This window comes from Panonychus citri, unplaced genomic scaffold (assembly GCF_014898815.1).
Source record: "Panonychus citri isolate SS breed McGregor unplaced genomic scaffold, ASM1489881v1 Contig00115, whole genome shotgun sequence".
NCBI classification, from domain to species: Eukaryota; Metazoa; Arthropoda; class Arachnida; order Trombidiformes; family Tetranychidae; genus Panonychus; species Panonychus citri.
This window is the reverse complement of record NW_026515520.1, coordinates 343,567-358,510: the sequence shown is the minus strand read 5'-3', so window position 1 is coordinate 358,510 and position 14,944 is coordinate 343,567. Positions and strand designations below refer to the sequence as shown.

Genomic DNA, 14,944 nt, shown 5'->3' with positions numbered 1-14,944 from the left:
TTAATATTTCATCTTATTATCAATTATGATAACTTATTCAATGAGTAAGGTGAAAATTCATTTTAACTAAATGATTTTATCATGAAAACCAAACTCAGAATTCATGGCTAGGATGAGGAAAATTCACTTTTCTCTATTTCTCTTTATCTCAAGAATTCATGATTTATATAATATTTCAACCTCTCTGTCTCCCGAACATCATTTTACCGTTATCATGTTAACAATAATAATAAATTTCGATAAATTATTGCTTCGATTTCAAATGAACTTCATGATCCACCATTATTTTTACAATTCTATCGCCAGCCTCAAGTCATTCAGAACTTTTTCTTGTTATTATCTCAATAATACAAAATAATGGGAGTTTTTTTTCTTCTTCTTTGGAAAGAAAAATAATTTCCAGAACTGATAGATGGAAATAAATTACAAATAACATCCGAATTTATGAAAACTAGTTCAACAGAATTGAATTAAATGTATGAAGATTCAGAGGAAGCTCAAAATCAATCAGAATTAAATATTTTTTAATCGTTTTCATAACTTTTTGCTTGGAGTTTTTTTCTTGCCAGATGATAAAAAAAAAATCTATTCAGATAAATGATTATCATTATGATTCTGATTCTGATCGTTAAATTGTTCAGGAAGCTGCATGTCTATTAAATGAACAATTTAATAACACTAATAATACTCAGAATTAACAATAACTGTATCAATGTTTCAATTTTCATGGCATTTTCACCCACAAGAATGAAAGTTATACTCTCTGATTAAATTTCTTGCACAGAACTGAGAAAAACAATTCTATACCCAGAATTTAATAATAATGTATAATGTAAAAGTTCAGAATAAACTTTTTTTCTGTATCATCATCATGATTACAATAAAATATCACATTTGCATGAGTCTGATATTTGATATTTAATGAAGTAATTTGTGAGAATGTTTTGTTTCCCCTGAATGATTGAAATGAGTTACATTAGAATCAGAATTTTCAATAATGGTAACAGAGACATTTAAGACTTTTGATACTATTAATAGTTAGATATTTTTTTGATTTCTAATCTAAATCATGTTGATGAAGATACTGAATTGAATTTCATGATAACTCTGATCTGGAAACTTATGATCTCTGATGTTTCAAAAGTGGAAGTTTTTTTTCAATGAAAAAAAGTCAAAATTTTCTTGTTTATTTCTCAATATTAATCAAACTTAAAATCTCCTGTGATTATATTTCATGGAGAAGGTGAAGTTCTGATCAATTCTGACATTTTGTCTTCTTTTTCATTGAACATGGAAAAGTAATCTTCTTATTTCTCTCTCTTCTTATTATCTAATTCATCGAGACTTTAATTTAAACTTGGAATATGATAATTCAAAAGGCTCTTCTTTATTCTGATGTTGAATTTACCATGAAAATTTGAAGAAATTAATTTCACAACATTTTGGAATAGCCGATGAGAAAAGTAAACATGAATATTAAGAATCTTCATGGAGTTTACTTTCCAGTGAATAACTCGATTACCTTGAGATTATTTTCTATCATTCTGATATTCCAGAACCATGTTTCCTATCACACCATCAGGGAAAGTTCTGACTGAATGTAAAAAAAACAGGAAAGTAAAAAAAGGTAAACAAAGTAAAATAAACACGAAAAGTTTTTCGGTTAACATGAGATTTCAATATGATTCAAATGAATCTCTCTCGGTACAATTAGTTTAATCGTTATCACATCAATTAATTGGTTCAATTTTAAACCTCTTTTAAATGTCAGTTGATTGTAATTGTTTTCCCCTTCCAATGTTACCCTTTAACCTTAACAGTTACTATTTAATCAACATTTTGACTCGGGTTAATTGCCTAAAGGTGAGAGAGACTTTTTTTTTCTTCTTGACTCCTCATTGTTTTTATTATCATTCTTTACCTCTGCTTATCATGTTATCCTGAGGAGATGATGATGATGATGATGATGATCACCACCATCAAGATAATAGTGATGGTTTATTTAATGAGAATCTATTTAGGAAACTGAAATACTTGAGGAACAAAAAAAGCGAAAAATAAAAGTAAAAGGAAACAGAATATAAGTTCAATGAGTTATCTTCCTATTCTGATATTGGGATGGAAACTTTTGCGCTTCATCCAGTATCTAATCGACCATCAATTGATTACTCATCTTCATCTTCGAACCTTTTGTTTATCATGGATTGATTCAATTCCAATGGAACCTCTTGAAATTTATTGATAAACGTTGTCTTTTAATTTCTATCTCATCTATTGATTCAGTTGACCATATGATGACCAGTATGAATCTAGAATATAAATTGACACCATGATTCTGATTCCAATAAATTATTCTGGTTATAAGGAGCTCGTTTTAAAATCAGACCTTTTATAATTGTCCAATTATCGTAGTTATAATTTGTGATTTGATAACAGTAATTAAGGGAAATTATTATATTGATCACTGTTGGTTTACTGACTCAGTTGATTCAGTAATTGTTATGAGTTTTTTGGCGATAAATAAGCAAACAGGGAATTGATTAGTAATAATATTAATATGAAAAAACGATTAGAAATGATGATAAGAGATGATAGCTTGTTAATGGAGAAAAGACCATCATCATGGTCATCATATTGAAAGAGAATTATCATTTCTCGGGCTTAATGATGAAGGAAAACAAATTAAATTGTTAGTTGATTGATCCAATGGTCAAGCTAGAAAAAGGGTTGATGATATTTGAAGAAATCGTTGGTCTTCATCTTCTGGACAGAGAAAATTATTTCATCACAAAGATGAGAATGAGTAGATGAGATTTTGATTGGTTCCATCAGTAATTCTCAGTTGAAAGGGTAAAAACACTTCTCATCATCATTATCTTCCATTTCTCTCTGTCTCTTTCTTCTTTCTTTCTTTCTTTCTTTCTTTGTGATGTGTACATCTTACTTTCGATCTCTTATCATCATCATCATCTTATTCTCTCTCGTTACTTGTCTTTCGATTATTCTTTAGAAAGAAAATTGTATGAGCAACAAAAGAGTAACACCAAATAATAATGGTGACCATTGGTCAGTCATTTCTAAGGAAAAAATTATCACAATAATCAATAATCTGAATTGGTCAAGGAATTGAAGGAAATCTAAGATATTTCCTGTGTGTGTGTGTATATGGTTCACTTATCAACTCCATTTCCGAGTATAACTTTTATCGAGTAAACAATTTTTCATCAATAATTTCAAACTATGAGAAAAATTATTCAATCCATTTATTCAGTTATTGGGGGGTAATCGTCATGATCAACAGGGAAAAGATTAGATATCATATGATTGGAATCAAAATAATATCGTTCATTCATCAATGTCTGATATTAATTTTTGAAGAAAATGGATCTAAGTTATTGATAGAATCAGTGATATAACGGAAGATTCATAATTCAACATGAATAATTACTGAATATCCGATCGAAACCTTTAACCCGTCGTAACGGAAAGTAAATAATTCGAGTGACCTTATTTGATTAATTCAAATTCTAAACATATAATCATGGTAACAATTGAGAAACGAAGGCGTAAACATAAGGTTGAAAGTTGAAATTTTCGAGAGCAACATGGTAAAGGCGTGGTGCCTGTGATATTATACGAAATATATAAGAATTGATTCATTCAGAATCAGAGCAATCTTTATGGATCAATTCTCTTGATTGTGATAACTCTGATTTTTCCTTGAAAAATTCTGGTTCAGAAAGAAAAATGAACCGAAAATTTGATTTCTTTCTGACAATTAACTGAATATAAACAATATTTGAAGTTCCATTGTCAACTAATACACAACATGAGAGAGAAAAAAAACTTTACTATTATTACAGTTTTCGAAAAACTTTTCGAGTTGAAAAATATATGGATTAATGTATCACTCGAAATCAGTTTTCATGGTGATCATGATAGTTTCTTTTGTCCACTCATGAGGCTTTCTTGGTGGGTGTTGATGTAATCATTAGATTATCGAATCAAGCAAATAATATTTGACAATAATATATATTAATATGAATAAGAATTAGCTGATATTCATGTTTAACCAGAATAATAATCAGAATCCCCAGAAGATATTTCTTGTATTATTTTTGCTGATTTTTCTCATATTATTATTATGAATATTATCCTAGAGTCTTGTGAATATCTTAAGATAGTGAGAGAGAAAAAAATATATGATAACAATATATACAACGATAATAATTCTGAATATGATGGTGATAAATGTGAATACAATTATTAGAGAAAATCAGGTTGGCAGAAAATTGTCATTATCTTTGTCAGAATTCATTGTCTTTACATGTTCATTATTATTGCGAATTAAATTTTTCATCATGTCCTATTTTGTCTTCTCTTTTCTTCTCATCATCAGCCGATTGTCCATAATGTCGTTGATACGAACCATCTTCATCAACTTAATCATAATCATAATCATCTATCTCATTATCCGTTCGGTGGTTACTTTTATCTCAACTGGTCGAACCCAATTGTTCAGACAAATATGATAAGTTGCCTTCAATTCTGGTTACAACATGGAATCGATGGGTTTTACCTGTTAAATATTAACGAAATTCACCTTGACCCTGAATACCCTGAGGCGATTTTAGAAATTCTTGACTCAGTTCGTTCTTATGTAACCTCATTTCGATCACATTCTTGGCCAGGAGAGAAAATTTTACTCGCCAATAGACAATCTCTTGATATAATTAATGAAAGACTTCGATCAGCTCGAGCTGACCAATTATTAGATCATTTTCATCATCCTCATCATCATGATAACTTATTTCCAGAGGCAATTCAAATGGATGATCAAGTTATCAAAGGGTCAAGGAAACATATTAAATCCTCGCCATTTAGGTCAACTAATAATAATGAAAAAAATGTATATTATTATTTTGATCTGGTCAATATTTTCTTAACAATTGAGCTCAATTCATCGGATATTATTCGTGATCAAGTTAACGGGTATTTCCTTAATACACCTAAAAGCCGCCCTTGGGTCCTTTGGTCAATCGGAAGTGTCACCAAGTCCCGTTTAGCGACAAGAGTCGGTAAAGATTACACATTAGTTTCAACCTTTCTACTCGTCATGTTACCTGGATCGATAAACTTTTTTTACGGCGACGAAATTGGTCTAACTGATGCGATCGACTCAGTATCAGGAAAGGTACTAAAAAGTTTCTATCGAATCAACAACAACAACAACAAGTCAATGAACGATAAAAAATCTCTAATCGATATTGGCCCATACCCAATGAATTCTAATACAAAAATGATGAGAAAATTTTCCAAATTTTTGCTCGAGAAAAAGTGAATTTTCAGTTCCATTCCTCACAAAATAGTTCTAAGCTTATGCAATGTGATCTCATTTCGTAAAAAAAAGTTATCATGAAAAAATTGTTCTCTTTCTCATTGAATAAACAATTTTGAAGAAAAAAAAAGTTCTGATCAAATAGAAGAAGAAGAAAAAAGTTTCAGAACTTTTTCTTTTATCGTTCTCTCTAATTTACAATAAGTCATCATGTTAAGATTTAAGATGATGATGAACATGATGATGATGATGATCAACATAATCTTCTTTGTCTTTTTCTGTTATTTTTGAGCTGAGAAAGAAACAGTTTCATTGTAACTTTGAAAGGTCATTAATTTAAGGTTAGAATCAGATCTTGGTTACTGATAGAATCAGAGCTAAATAACAATGTGGATCATATTATTATTTATATCATCATCAATTCAATCTCATCTTTTCATCCTTTTGTTTATCATCTTCATCTTCATCTTCATCTTATCTTTGAAACTTTCTCTCAAAGGACTTTGTTATATTTTCTCATCATTTACTGTTAGATTTAGACTTTAGCGTTAACTAAGAATCGAAAAGTATTGAGAAAGAATCTAATTGTTAAAGCTAAATGATCAGAGAATTGTAGTTGATTTCTTTTCAACTTTTAATTAGTTTGATAGATTGAGATGTGTGGGTGATTGTGAATTGAATTGATTACAATTCAAGGATGAAAATATTATCAATTATGGTGTAAATGGTTAATTATCCTGAAAAAAAAGTTTCCGAAAACTTTTCACTTATGATACTTGTTATTGTATTTTCTTTGAAACTATTTTGGTAACTTATCGTTGGCTTGAATTTAGCTGAGGTCAATGAGCTCATGAGATTATCATCGTTTAATTATGGTCTTAATTTAGATGATTCTCTGTTAATTGTGATGGAAAATTTTTCAATGGTTTTAATTGTTTTGTTTTTGTATTTCGTTCAGGAATATCGAGCTGGTCAATTGTGTCCAATCCCTTGGACATCAGAATTGAATGGAAACTTTTCCAGTGGAAATTTATCTCATCCTTGGCTTCCGGTTAATTCAAATTATCTATTGAATAATATTCAACGAGAGTCTGAGACAATTAATCGTCTTCAACAGTTAATTGGTTTTCGTCAATATAATTTAAGGTCAGGGTGGACGGAGAAACAGGGAAATTATTTATTCCATTATGTTAATGAAGGTTTTCTTGCCCTTGAGCGATACTTTACTCGGACAATGGTCACTGGAACCATTTTGAGACATCGATTTGTACTTTTCGCAAATATTGGAACCATTGGTCGAATAAAAGATTTTACCGATAAATTTCACTTTGGAACAATTAAAATTACATCTAATCCAAAGAGAATTCAAGATTTTCTCTATTTAAGATCTTTAAACTTAGAACCAGGGGAGGCTTTAATTGCCGAAATGGAATAAAAGAAATGATTAACTAATCAGGTAAATCGATTTTAGAATTTTTGTCCAAAATTCGAATTTAAATTTATGTACATAAAAAGTTGTTAAATTCTAATTCTCTGTAAATACTAATCTATTTATTATGTACCGGAAATGGTACTTTGAATATCCTTTTCCTGAAGGAATTTAAAAACTTTTTGCTTTTCAAATTTTCGCGGTAATTTAATGTGATTTATTTTTATTCTAATAGATTCTGATTAATCAAGTGACCAGATAAATGATTGATCAACTAATCAGCAAAATTTTATGAATGATTGTCGCTGATTAAATTGTCAATTTACTTGATTGTAAACTAATCACCAATTGTAATACATTTTCAATTCAAATTGTAAGATAAAAAAAATGAACAATGAAACATTTTTGCTTTGTAAATTGTAAACATAAAATTTATTGTTTAGTGCCTTCAAGTTAATTGTAATTATGTTAAATCTTATTGTTTAGAAATGAAAAATAAAACAATTAATAATTTAACTTATTTAATTGTGTTAATTAACTGAGACAACTAAACATAATCACAATGGCTCGGAGTCTTGGAACATTTTTAACAAGATTCGGATTGATCAACGACTATTAAGATAATTGTTGATAATTTTATTGATTAGAATTGATTTGATTACATTAAAAGTGAACAACAATTAAAAAGAGGATTTTGAAAATTAAGATGAAACAAAATGATGTTATTAGAAGGATGGATTAGGAGGAGGCGGAAGATGAGGATGCTAAGGGATGAGGATGGTGAAGATATTTTTAGTCTCGTAAATGATGAGGATGAGGATGAGGATGATGAGGGAATTTATGTTCATCTCTTGAGTAAAGAAGAAGAAGAAGACAAAGTGATGAGTCTTTATTTTTATTTTTGTTTTTAACTCGAAATCATCTTTAGAATCTTCATCCTCATCTCTTAGCATCTTCATCTTTTTTTTTCTCTTCAGTTTGTTGTTGGCCAGTTTCCAAAAAGGCTCGCAAAAGGCCAGATGTCTTAAAATTAGAATATGAATGAGAAATGTGAGAGCATCTTCATCTTCTTCATCCCATGAAGTCTCATCTTCATCTCAGTCTCTCTCTCTCTCTCTCTCTCTCTCTCTCTCTCTCTCAAAGGAAATGTAAAGGTCTCGTCATCTTATCTTCCATAGTTTCTTCATCATTAACATCATCTTCATCATCGTCTTTAAGTTACATTGATTCACCCATTAAGTTTTAAAGGATGTTGTTGGTGTCTTGAGAGGGGGTGAAAAGGGAGCAAAAGATGATCAAGATGAAGATGAAGATGATGATGGTGAGAGAGAAAGAGAGAAAGAGTGAGCAAGTGAATCGTTTTCAATATAAATACAATTTTCTCAACTTTATGAATTGTCAATTGTTACCAACATTCAACGTTCCAACTGTAAAATGTTAAATTCATTTACAATCCAATATTTGTGATCGTCATTCGGCTTAATCCTAATCCATCATTTTAGGTACTCAAAACTTTTTTTTTTACTCTTTTTTCTTTTAATTGTCAAACATTTTCTTCTTTCTCTGTTCTACCATTTAACATGATAATTATCACATTCGATTGATTAGAACACATACTTCTGGACATCGCCATATTTAATTACTATGTGTATATGGAATGTAAAGAAGTATGAAGTTCTTACAATCCTGAACAAAATCATCATCGATTATAATTGTAGCAACCTCGCCTTCTAAATTGAATCAAGGTTGAATTTAAATCAATTTATTTTAATTTCATTTCATTTTCTCTTCTTCCTCGAGTTGAGAAGGAATAAAAAAAAAGTAAACTAACAGAACGAAACAATTTTTTCCTCTCTCAAATCATAATCGAATGTCATTTTCTTCAGCATTTGATTTTCGAGGTAAGTTCAACATTCAACAACAATTAAAATTATTTTCTTCTTTAGAAAATTATTGACAAGATCTTCTTCTTCTTCTTTCTCTTGTAAACATAAATCAATATGTATTCTTATTTGTAAAAATAAATTTCCAACAATTATCAATATCTTTAAGAGTTTTTAAATAATTTTTACTTCGTTTCTGTTGATAGAGAAGAAAAAAAATCTTTTTCCTCACTATTTGAATTTGGCGCTTTTCGTTTTCAGATTTTTTGCTCATGCGCAGAATTTTGTTTTCTTTTTTTTCGTATTGAAGGTGATTCAATTTTCTATGCGTCAAATTTTTCTTGATGATTGTGATTAAATTTAATTACTTTGGCCATGCTTTAAAAATCTAACCGAGATAAACTCGATTATCCCCTTAATCCATTATTTGCGATCAATTGTTTCTCATTGGTTGGTTAATTGAACGACCATGTCTTCAGATCCAAGTTTAATCCAAGAGCTTAAAGTAAGTGAACTTATCCTTCAATCTATTCATATAATAATAGAAATCATCAGTCTCTCTCAATCTTTTAGTTGTTACATTTATCTATTGGAATATTTTATTTCTTTTTTATTTTAATTATTCTTCTGTTTATACAATTCAGTTCAAGGAAATTGAAGGTAATTTTCTCTCGCAGTCTAATCTTATTTTGAATTTTCCCAGAGATTCGATACCATAAATTTCTTTGTGGTTTTCTTATGAGATTTTAGTCTCACCCACTTTTTAGTTTTTTCTTCTTTTCTTTTCTGTCTGTCTATCTTTCTTTCTTTCTCTCTCTCTCTCTCTCTCTCTCTCTTCTTCTGATGATGTTTTTTTAACCAAATTTTTCTCTTTCTTTTATAACCTTTCTTTCTGTTTTTCCTTCTTTCTTTCATTCCTTTCTTAATGTAAAATTTTTTCTTCTTGTTCCGCTTTATTTCGCTTTAGACTCAGGTCATGAGTTTCCGTGTCGCTGAGCTTCAAATGTTACTTGGATTTGCTCAAAAAAATCGTAGTGGTAAAAAGCACGAATTACAAGCTCGAGCAATTAGTTTATTACAAAAAGGAAATTTAACCCTCTCTGTTCAAAATAAGATTCGAGAGCTTCACCGACAAAGGTTCTCCTGCAACAATTCAGACTCTCAAGGATCAGATATTAGCTGTTATGGAAGTAGTTCAGCTTCTAAAGTGTCATCTTCATCTATAAACAATGGACTTTCTCTCAGTGTTACTCCAGGAGGTCCAAGTAGAGGAGCCTCAAATGCAGCCAATTTACTAAACTCCAGTTTACCGGGTGATTATTATTCAAGTATGCCACGGAGTTTAGGAGCATTTGATTTCTCAGCCTCATCTCCATCCAACTCTAAACCTTACATTTCCTCTTTACCTTTGCCTTATCCAGTTCTGGCCGATGTAAAGTTTAAAGTCCTGCCTTTCTTTGATGTTCTCGGTGAACTTTTAAAGCCAGCAACCCTAATGCCAAACCCTAATTCTAGATACCAGGAGAGTACTTTCAGTTTCCATTTGACACCTCAACAAGCGAATGATGTTTCACTATCTCGTGATGTAAATCAAGATGGAAGACCTGAATTTGGTGTACAGATTCAAATGAGATTCTGTCTACTCGAGACAAGTTGTGAACAAGATGATAATTTTCCTCCAAATATTTGTGTTAAAGTTAATGATAAAATTTGTCCACTTCCTGTAAGTCCATTATTTAAGTGATCATACTTTTGATACAATTTTAACTCACTCATAAACACATTCTCTCTCTCTCTCTCCTCTTTCTATATTTAACCAGAATCCCTTGGCAACAAACAAACCTGGAGTTGAGCCCAAAAGACCAAGTAGGCCGGTTAATATTACCCAATTGTGTAGGATATCACCGACTGCTACGAACCAACTATCTTTATCTTGGGCATCATCAGAATATAGTAGAGGCTATGCTGTTGGTGTTTTCCTTACAAGGCGACTTATCGCCAATCATTTACTACAAAGGATAAAATCCAAAGGAGTTCGAAACTGTGAATATACCCGTGCAATGAGTATGTTTCAACTTTTCTCAGTCAATTTTTGGTTTTATTTTCTAATTTCTTTTAATGTTATATTTATATTAATATGATTTGTATGTTTCTCTCTGTTTACAGTCAAAGAAAAGTTAGCACAAGATCCAGATTCAGAAATTGCAACAATGATATTACGTGGGTCACTTCTTTGTCCACTTGGTAAAATGCGAATTCAAATACCCTGTAGAGCGATGACCTGTACACATATACAGTGTTTCGATGGTTTATTATATCTACAAATGAACGAAAAGAAACCAACTTGGGTCTGTCCAGTTTGTGATAAAAGTGCTTTGTTCCAGCATTTAGTCATAGATGGGTAAGATCATAGTTCACCTTCCATCACAATATCTGTCTACTTTATTATATCAATTGTTGTATTTACTTATCATCTCTATCTCTTTGATCAGGTTATTCACTGAAATCATAAGTCAAGCGCCCGTTGATTGTACAGAAGTTCAATTCCATGAAGATGGTACATGGACACCATTATTACCTAAGAAAGAGTTAAAATGTGAAACCCTTAGTAGTGTAAATCATGTTCACAAGAGAACTAAAGAAGAACGTGAGTCTTAATTATCTGATTTAAAGATAGTAATTATTAATATTTATGATTTTCTGTAATAATAATTTTGGTTTTTTTTATATTGTCTTCTTTTTTTCTTTAGCAATGTCACCTCAGCCTAAAAAGACTAAATCAGAAATTGAAATTATTACTCTTGATAGTGATGATGAAGATGATGGTGATGATGATGACGATAATGATGATGACAATGAAGACGATGAAGACACTGAAGAAGATAATGAAAATAGTGTTATAAACAATGACAACGAAAATTCATCTCGTACATCAAAAAGTACCCACATGGGTCAAACAACGCCGATCATTTCTTCTGGATCAAGCAACTCTTCAGACACCACACCTAATATTTCATTACCATCGCCTGATTCATCATCAGGATCATCAGTTTCCTCAAACTTACCCCATGCCTTAGATGCCTCAAGTAGTTCACGAACGATGATGGACACCTCACACAATACCATTCCGTGCTACGCTCCAGCAAATAATACCAGGTATTTAGCGGGTATCTCAGTAGTTTAGTTCTAGTAGATTAATAATTCAAGTTTTCTTTGAAAAAAAAAGATTCATCATAAACATAAAGTTCAAAGTTATAATTTCCTCATGCTTTTTCTTACCTTATCTTCATCCTCCCCACCGAATCCCATATAATTTTACTGAATTTCATTTGTTTTCCATTTATATCCAAAAATCACCGTCATTCCCCGCGAAAGCAATGTTGAATAAAATATTGTATTTTACAAAGTTTTTAAATATTTTTTCTATTTCTCTCTTTTCTTTTCTTCTTCTCCTTTTCGATTCACATTGGTATTTCTTCGTGTTCATCTCGTTTGCGCCTCCATTCATGTTCCATGTTATATTTTCACCGATTTTCAATCTTTCCATTGTAACAAAAGTAGATCAGGAATCAATCCACTCGCTGGTCCTCTTACCACGAATTCAGGTCCACCCTCAATGGGAACAAGAGGGAGAATATCCCTTGGAGGATTACCTTACCATTCTCGATCAAACATAGACGTACCTTCGTCCTACCCAGGGATGCCCATTCTCAATCCAAATGCACCTCCTTTTTATCCTTCGAACGCATCTAAATCATACTCAGGCCCATACGATTACGTCCTTTCAAACACTAATTCCCATCCAATGTCTTATTCAAGTGAGTCCATTTTCCATTTTCTTCATCCTCTGTTTATTTACTCAATTGATTGAATCTCTCTCTCTCTCTCTCTCTCTCTTCGATCAATTTTCCAATACAGACTATGATGTTTACCATGGTCATAATCATTCAATGTACAATGGTGATATTTCAAGAGATGTGAGTATTCAACATCAACTGAATTCATGTTAAATGTTTCATTCACACTTCCATTCCAACAATTGAATCTTTCATCATCAGATAACAACAAAAGTCTTATCATAAAATGGTGATTCTTTTTTTAAACAGTGTCTACATACTATCATAGTGAAGTAAATTAATTGTTGAATCGTTTTAGCTTCCCTACCATACAAAATCTCAAGTCTACAATGTGTTCATTTGTTTTCTATTGCGTATTTGTGTTGATTTTTTACCATCATCACAATTATTAACCCTCTCTATCAGTGGTATCTTTTCATGCGCACACAATTTTATTCATCCTTCAATTATTAATAGATATTCGTTTAAGTTAATTAATCAATTATGAACTCAAATTTATAAATAGAGTTTAATGTTAATCCATTCAATGTCTCTCAACTCTCAATGTCTTCTCGTTGTTTACTAGTCTCTTTGGCTTTTGTTTTTTGCTTTTCCATGCCAACCATTGGCTTACTCTGTTAAATTGTTTAGCTAATTGTTAAATCGTACAACGTCTTTACAATTACATTGATAGTAAATCTCTTAATTGATTAATTTGTGCAAACCGTCGTGATTTGGTTTCTCTATTTTCTTATTTTTCTTTTTTTCCATCAAGAGTTTGGTCATGTAATTATCATGATCTTCCTTTGAATTTCCTGGTGAATTTGGCTCTTAAATCGTTCATTGAAATGATCTTTCGGAGACTTTGATTGAAAGGCCAACCAATTGGTTCGAGACTTGGGCTCTCTCTTTAGCTTCAATTAGTTAATCGTTAATTAATTAACTGATTAAATAATTGAAAGAAATACTCACTGAATGATTAAGCTTTCAATTGATTGTGCGAAATTAAATTTCTAACAATAAACCAATCAGACCAATAACAAGTTACATGATTAATAAACTTGTAATATCTTGATTTTCATCTACGGCTACTAATCAATATAACCAATTAATTTGATTCAATTGATTCTTTGTTTTTGTTGTTCGCAATTAAGATGATTAATATTCCTACTTGAAGATAACATTATCATTCTGCTGAAGGTCCAATTGATTTGCTCTCATTGTTGAAGTTGATTAAATAGTTTTATGCAACAATTAAAATAAACTTTTCTCATCATTGATAATAATGAATGAACAATTTGACTTTTTATTTTGTTTTCTCAATGGAGGAAAAAATCAACTAATTGATTGTTGGGATACATTTTTCCCCCTTCGTTTATCAATCAAGTTAATTACTGATCAAACAATACAATTAATCTGATGAACAATCAACACCAAACTTTTGATTATAAATCAAATTGAATCTCTTTTTGTGTTGTTTACTTGTATCAATTGTTTTCATTTTCTTGTATTGATTTAATTTAGATATTAATTGTTTGTTTCGTTTTGTTATTTAGATGAAAAAATTAATTGATTTACTTTTTTCTCTCTCTCTCTATTTACAGTTAACTTCGTACAGAAATAGTTCATCTTCGGGAAATCGACAAGCATCAGATTCTGGTCCTGAATTAATTTCATTAGATTGACTATCGATGAATGAATTTAAACAACAATTTGACTGATTCATACTCCATCATTGTATCATCTTCATCTTCATCTTCTTGATCATCTAATTTTTTGCCATATCAACGAGCTCGAATTGATTAATTATCTCCTCTGCTACCCGTTGATCATGATAACATTATTTGGAAATGTAAGGAGAGTGATTAAGCTAATCATTTGATTAATTTTCTTAATTTTCGCACAATGATTAATTGGGAGAGCAATTTATCACCACCATCTAAATTGTATCTACTGGATCATTGAATTAGCTTTTAATCTTCAACATGATCAGCCAAAATTAACCATCGGGCACAATTAAACTTAATTGTCTACTTTTCTTTTGATTCTAAATATCCCCTTCTACAGAATCTCACATATACACAATTCTAATTATTGATTTTGATCAATTTTTTAAACTCACAATCAATAATTTAATTCGTCTTTACCTTCATACGGTAGAGAATTAAATTAATATAAACTAAATTAAGCAAATTATTAATGACCTAATTGTTTTTCTGTTGGTCTCTATTGAGTCAACCTTTTTTTTATATACACAACAATTAGATTTAGCTTTATTGTTACAATTAAGCTGGTTCTGAATCAACCAAAGTTTAAAAAGTTCAGCAAATAAATATCATTGACAAATTATATTCAATTTGATTAAATTTAATTACTATTATCATTCAATAACTTTCATCGTTAAGATTGATCACTTTTGAATGAATATTATTGTAAATAAATTATTTTTCATAACAAA

At 30.5% G+C, this 14,944-nt stretch overlaps 2 protein-coding genes across 7 annotated transcripts in view; both read left to right on the top strand.

Annotated features, from left to right (window-relative positions):
• LOC128390103 (maltase A2-like) overlaps positions 1–7,314 on the top strand; it is a 102,850-nt gene extending 95,536 nt beyond the window's left edge. For both annotated transcript variants that reach the window (XM_053349768.1, XM_053349769.1), the window contains 3 exons: positions 4,400–5,194; positions 6,297–6,794; positions 7,003–7,314. In XM_053349768.1, coding sequence (XP_053205743.1) covers positions 4,400–5,194; positions 6,297–6,773 — 1,272 coding nt within the window. In that variant the 3' untranslated portion in view covers positions 6,774–6,794; positions 7,003–7,314. The remainder of the gene's footprint in view (positions 1–4,399; positions 5,195–6,296; positions 6,795–7,002) is intronic.
• A 1,115-nt stretch (positions 7,315–8,429) lies between these two features.
• On the top strand, positions 8,430–14,835 carry LOC128390104 (E3 SUMO-protein ligase PIAS2-like). Of its 5 annotated transcripts, XM_053349775.1 has the most exons (11): positions 8,430–8,668; positions 8,961–9,155; positions 9,618–9,978; positions 10,072–10,373; positions 10,471–10,714; positions 10,817–11,051; positions 11,143–11,297; positions 11,401–11,806; positions 12,209–12,468; positions 12,569–12,627; positions 14,091–14,835. In XM_053349775.1, the coding sequence occupies exons 2-11, from the start codon at positions 9,120–9,122 to the stop codon at positions 14,169–14,171; spliced, it is 2,139 nt and encodes a 712-aa protein (XP_053205750.1). In that variant the 5' UTR covers positions 8,430–8,668; positions 8,961–9,119; the 3' UTR covers positions 14,172–14,835. The 5 variants fall into 5 exon arrangements, with proteins under 5 accessions (XP_053205750.1, XP_053205747.1, XP_053205746.1 ...); XM_053349772.1 differs by having other exon boundaries at positions 9,618–10,373; positions 12,212–12,468; XM_053349771.1 differs by having other exon boundaries at positions 9,618–10,373.
• The last annotated feature ends 109 nt before the right edge of the window (positions 14,836–14,944 follow it).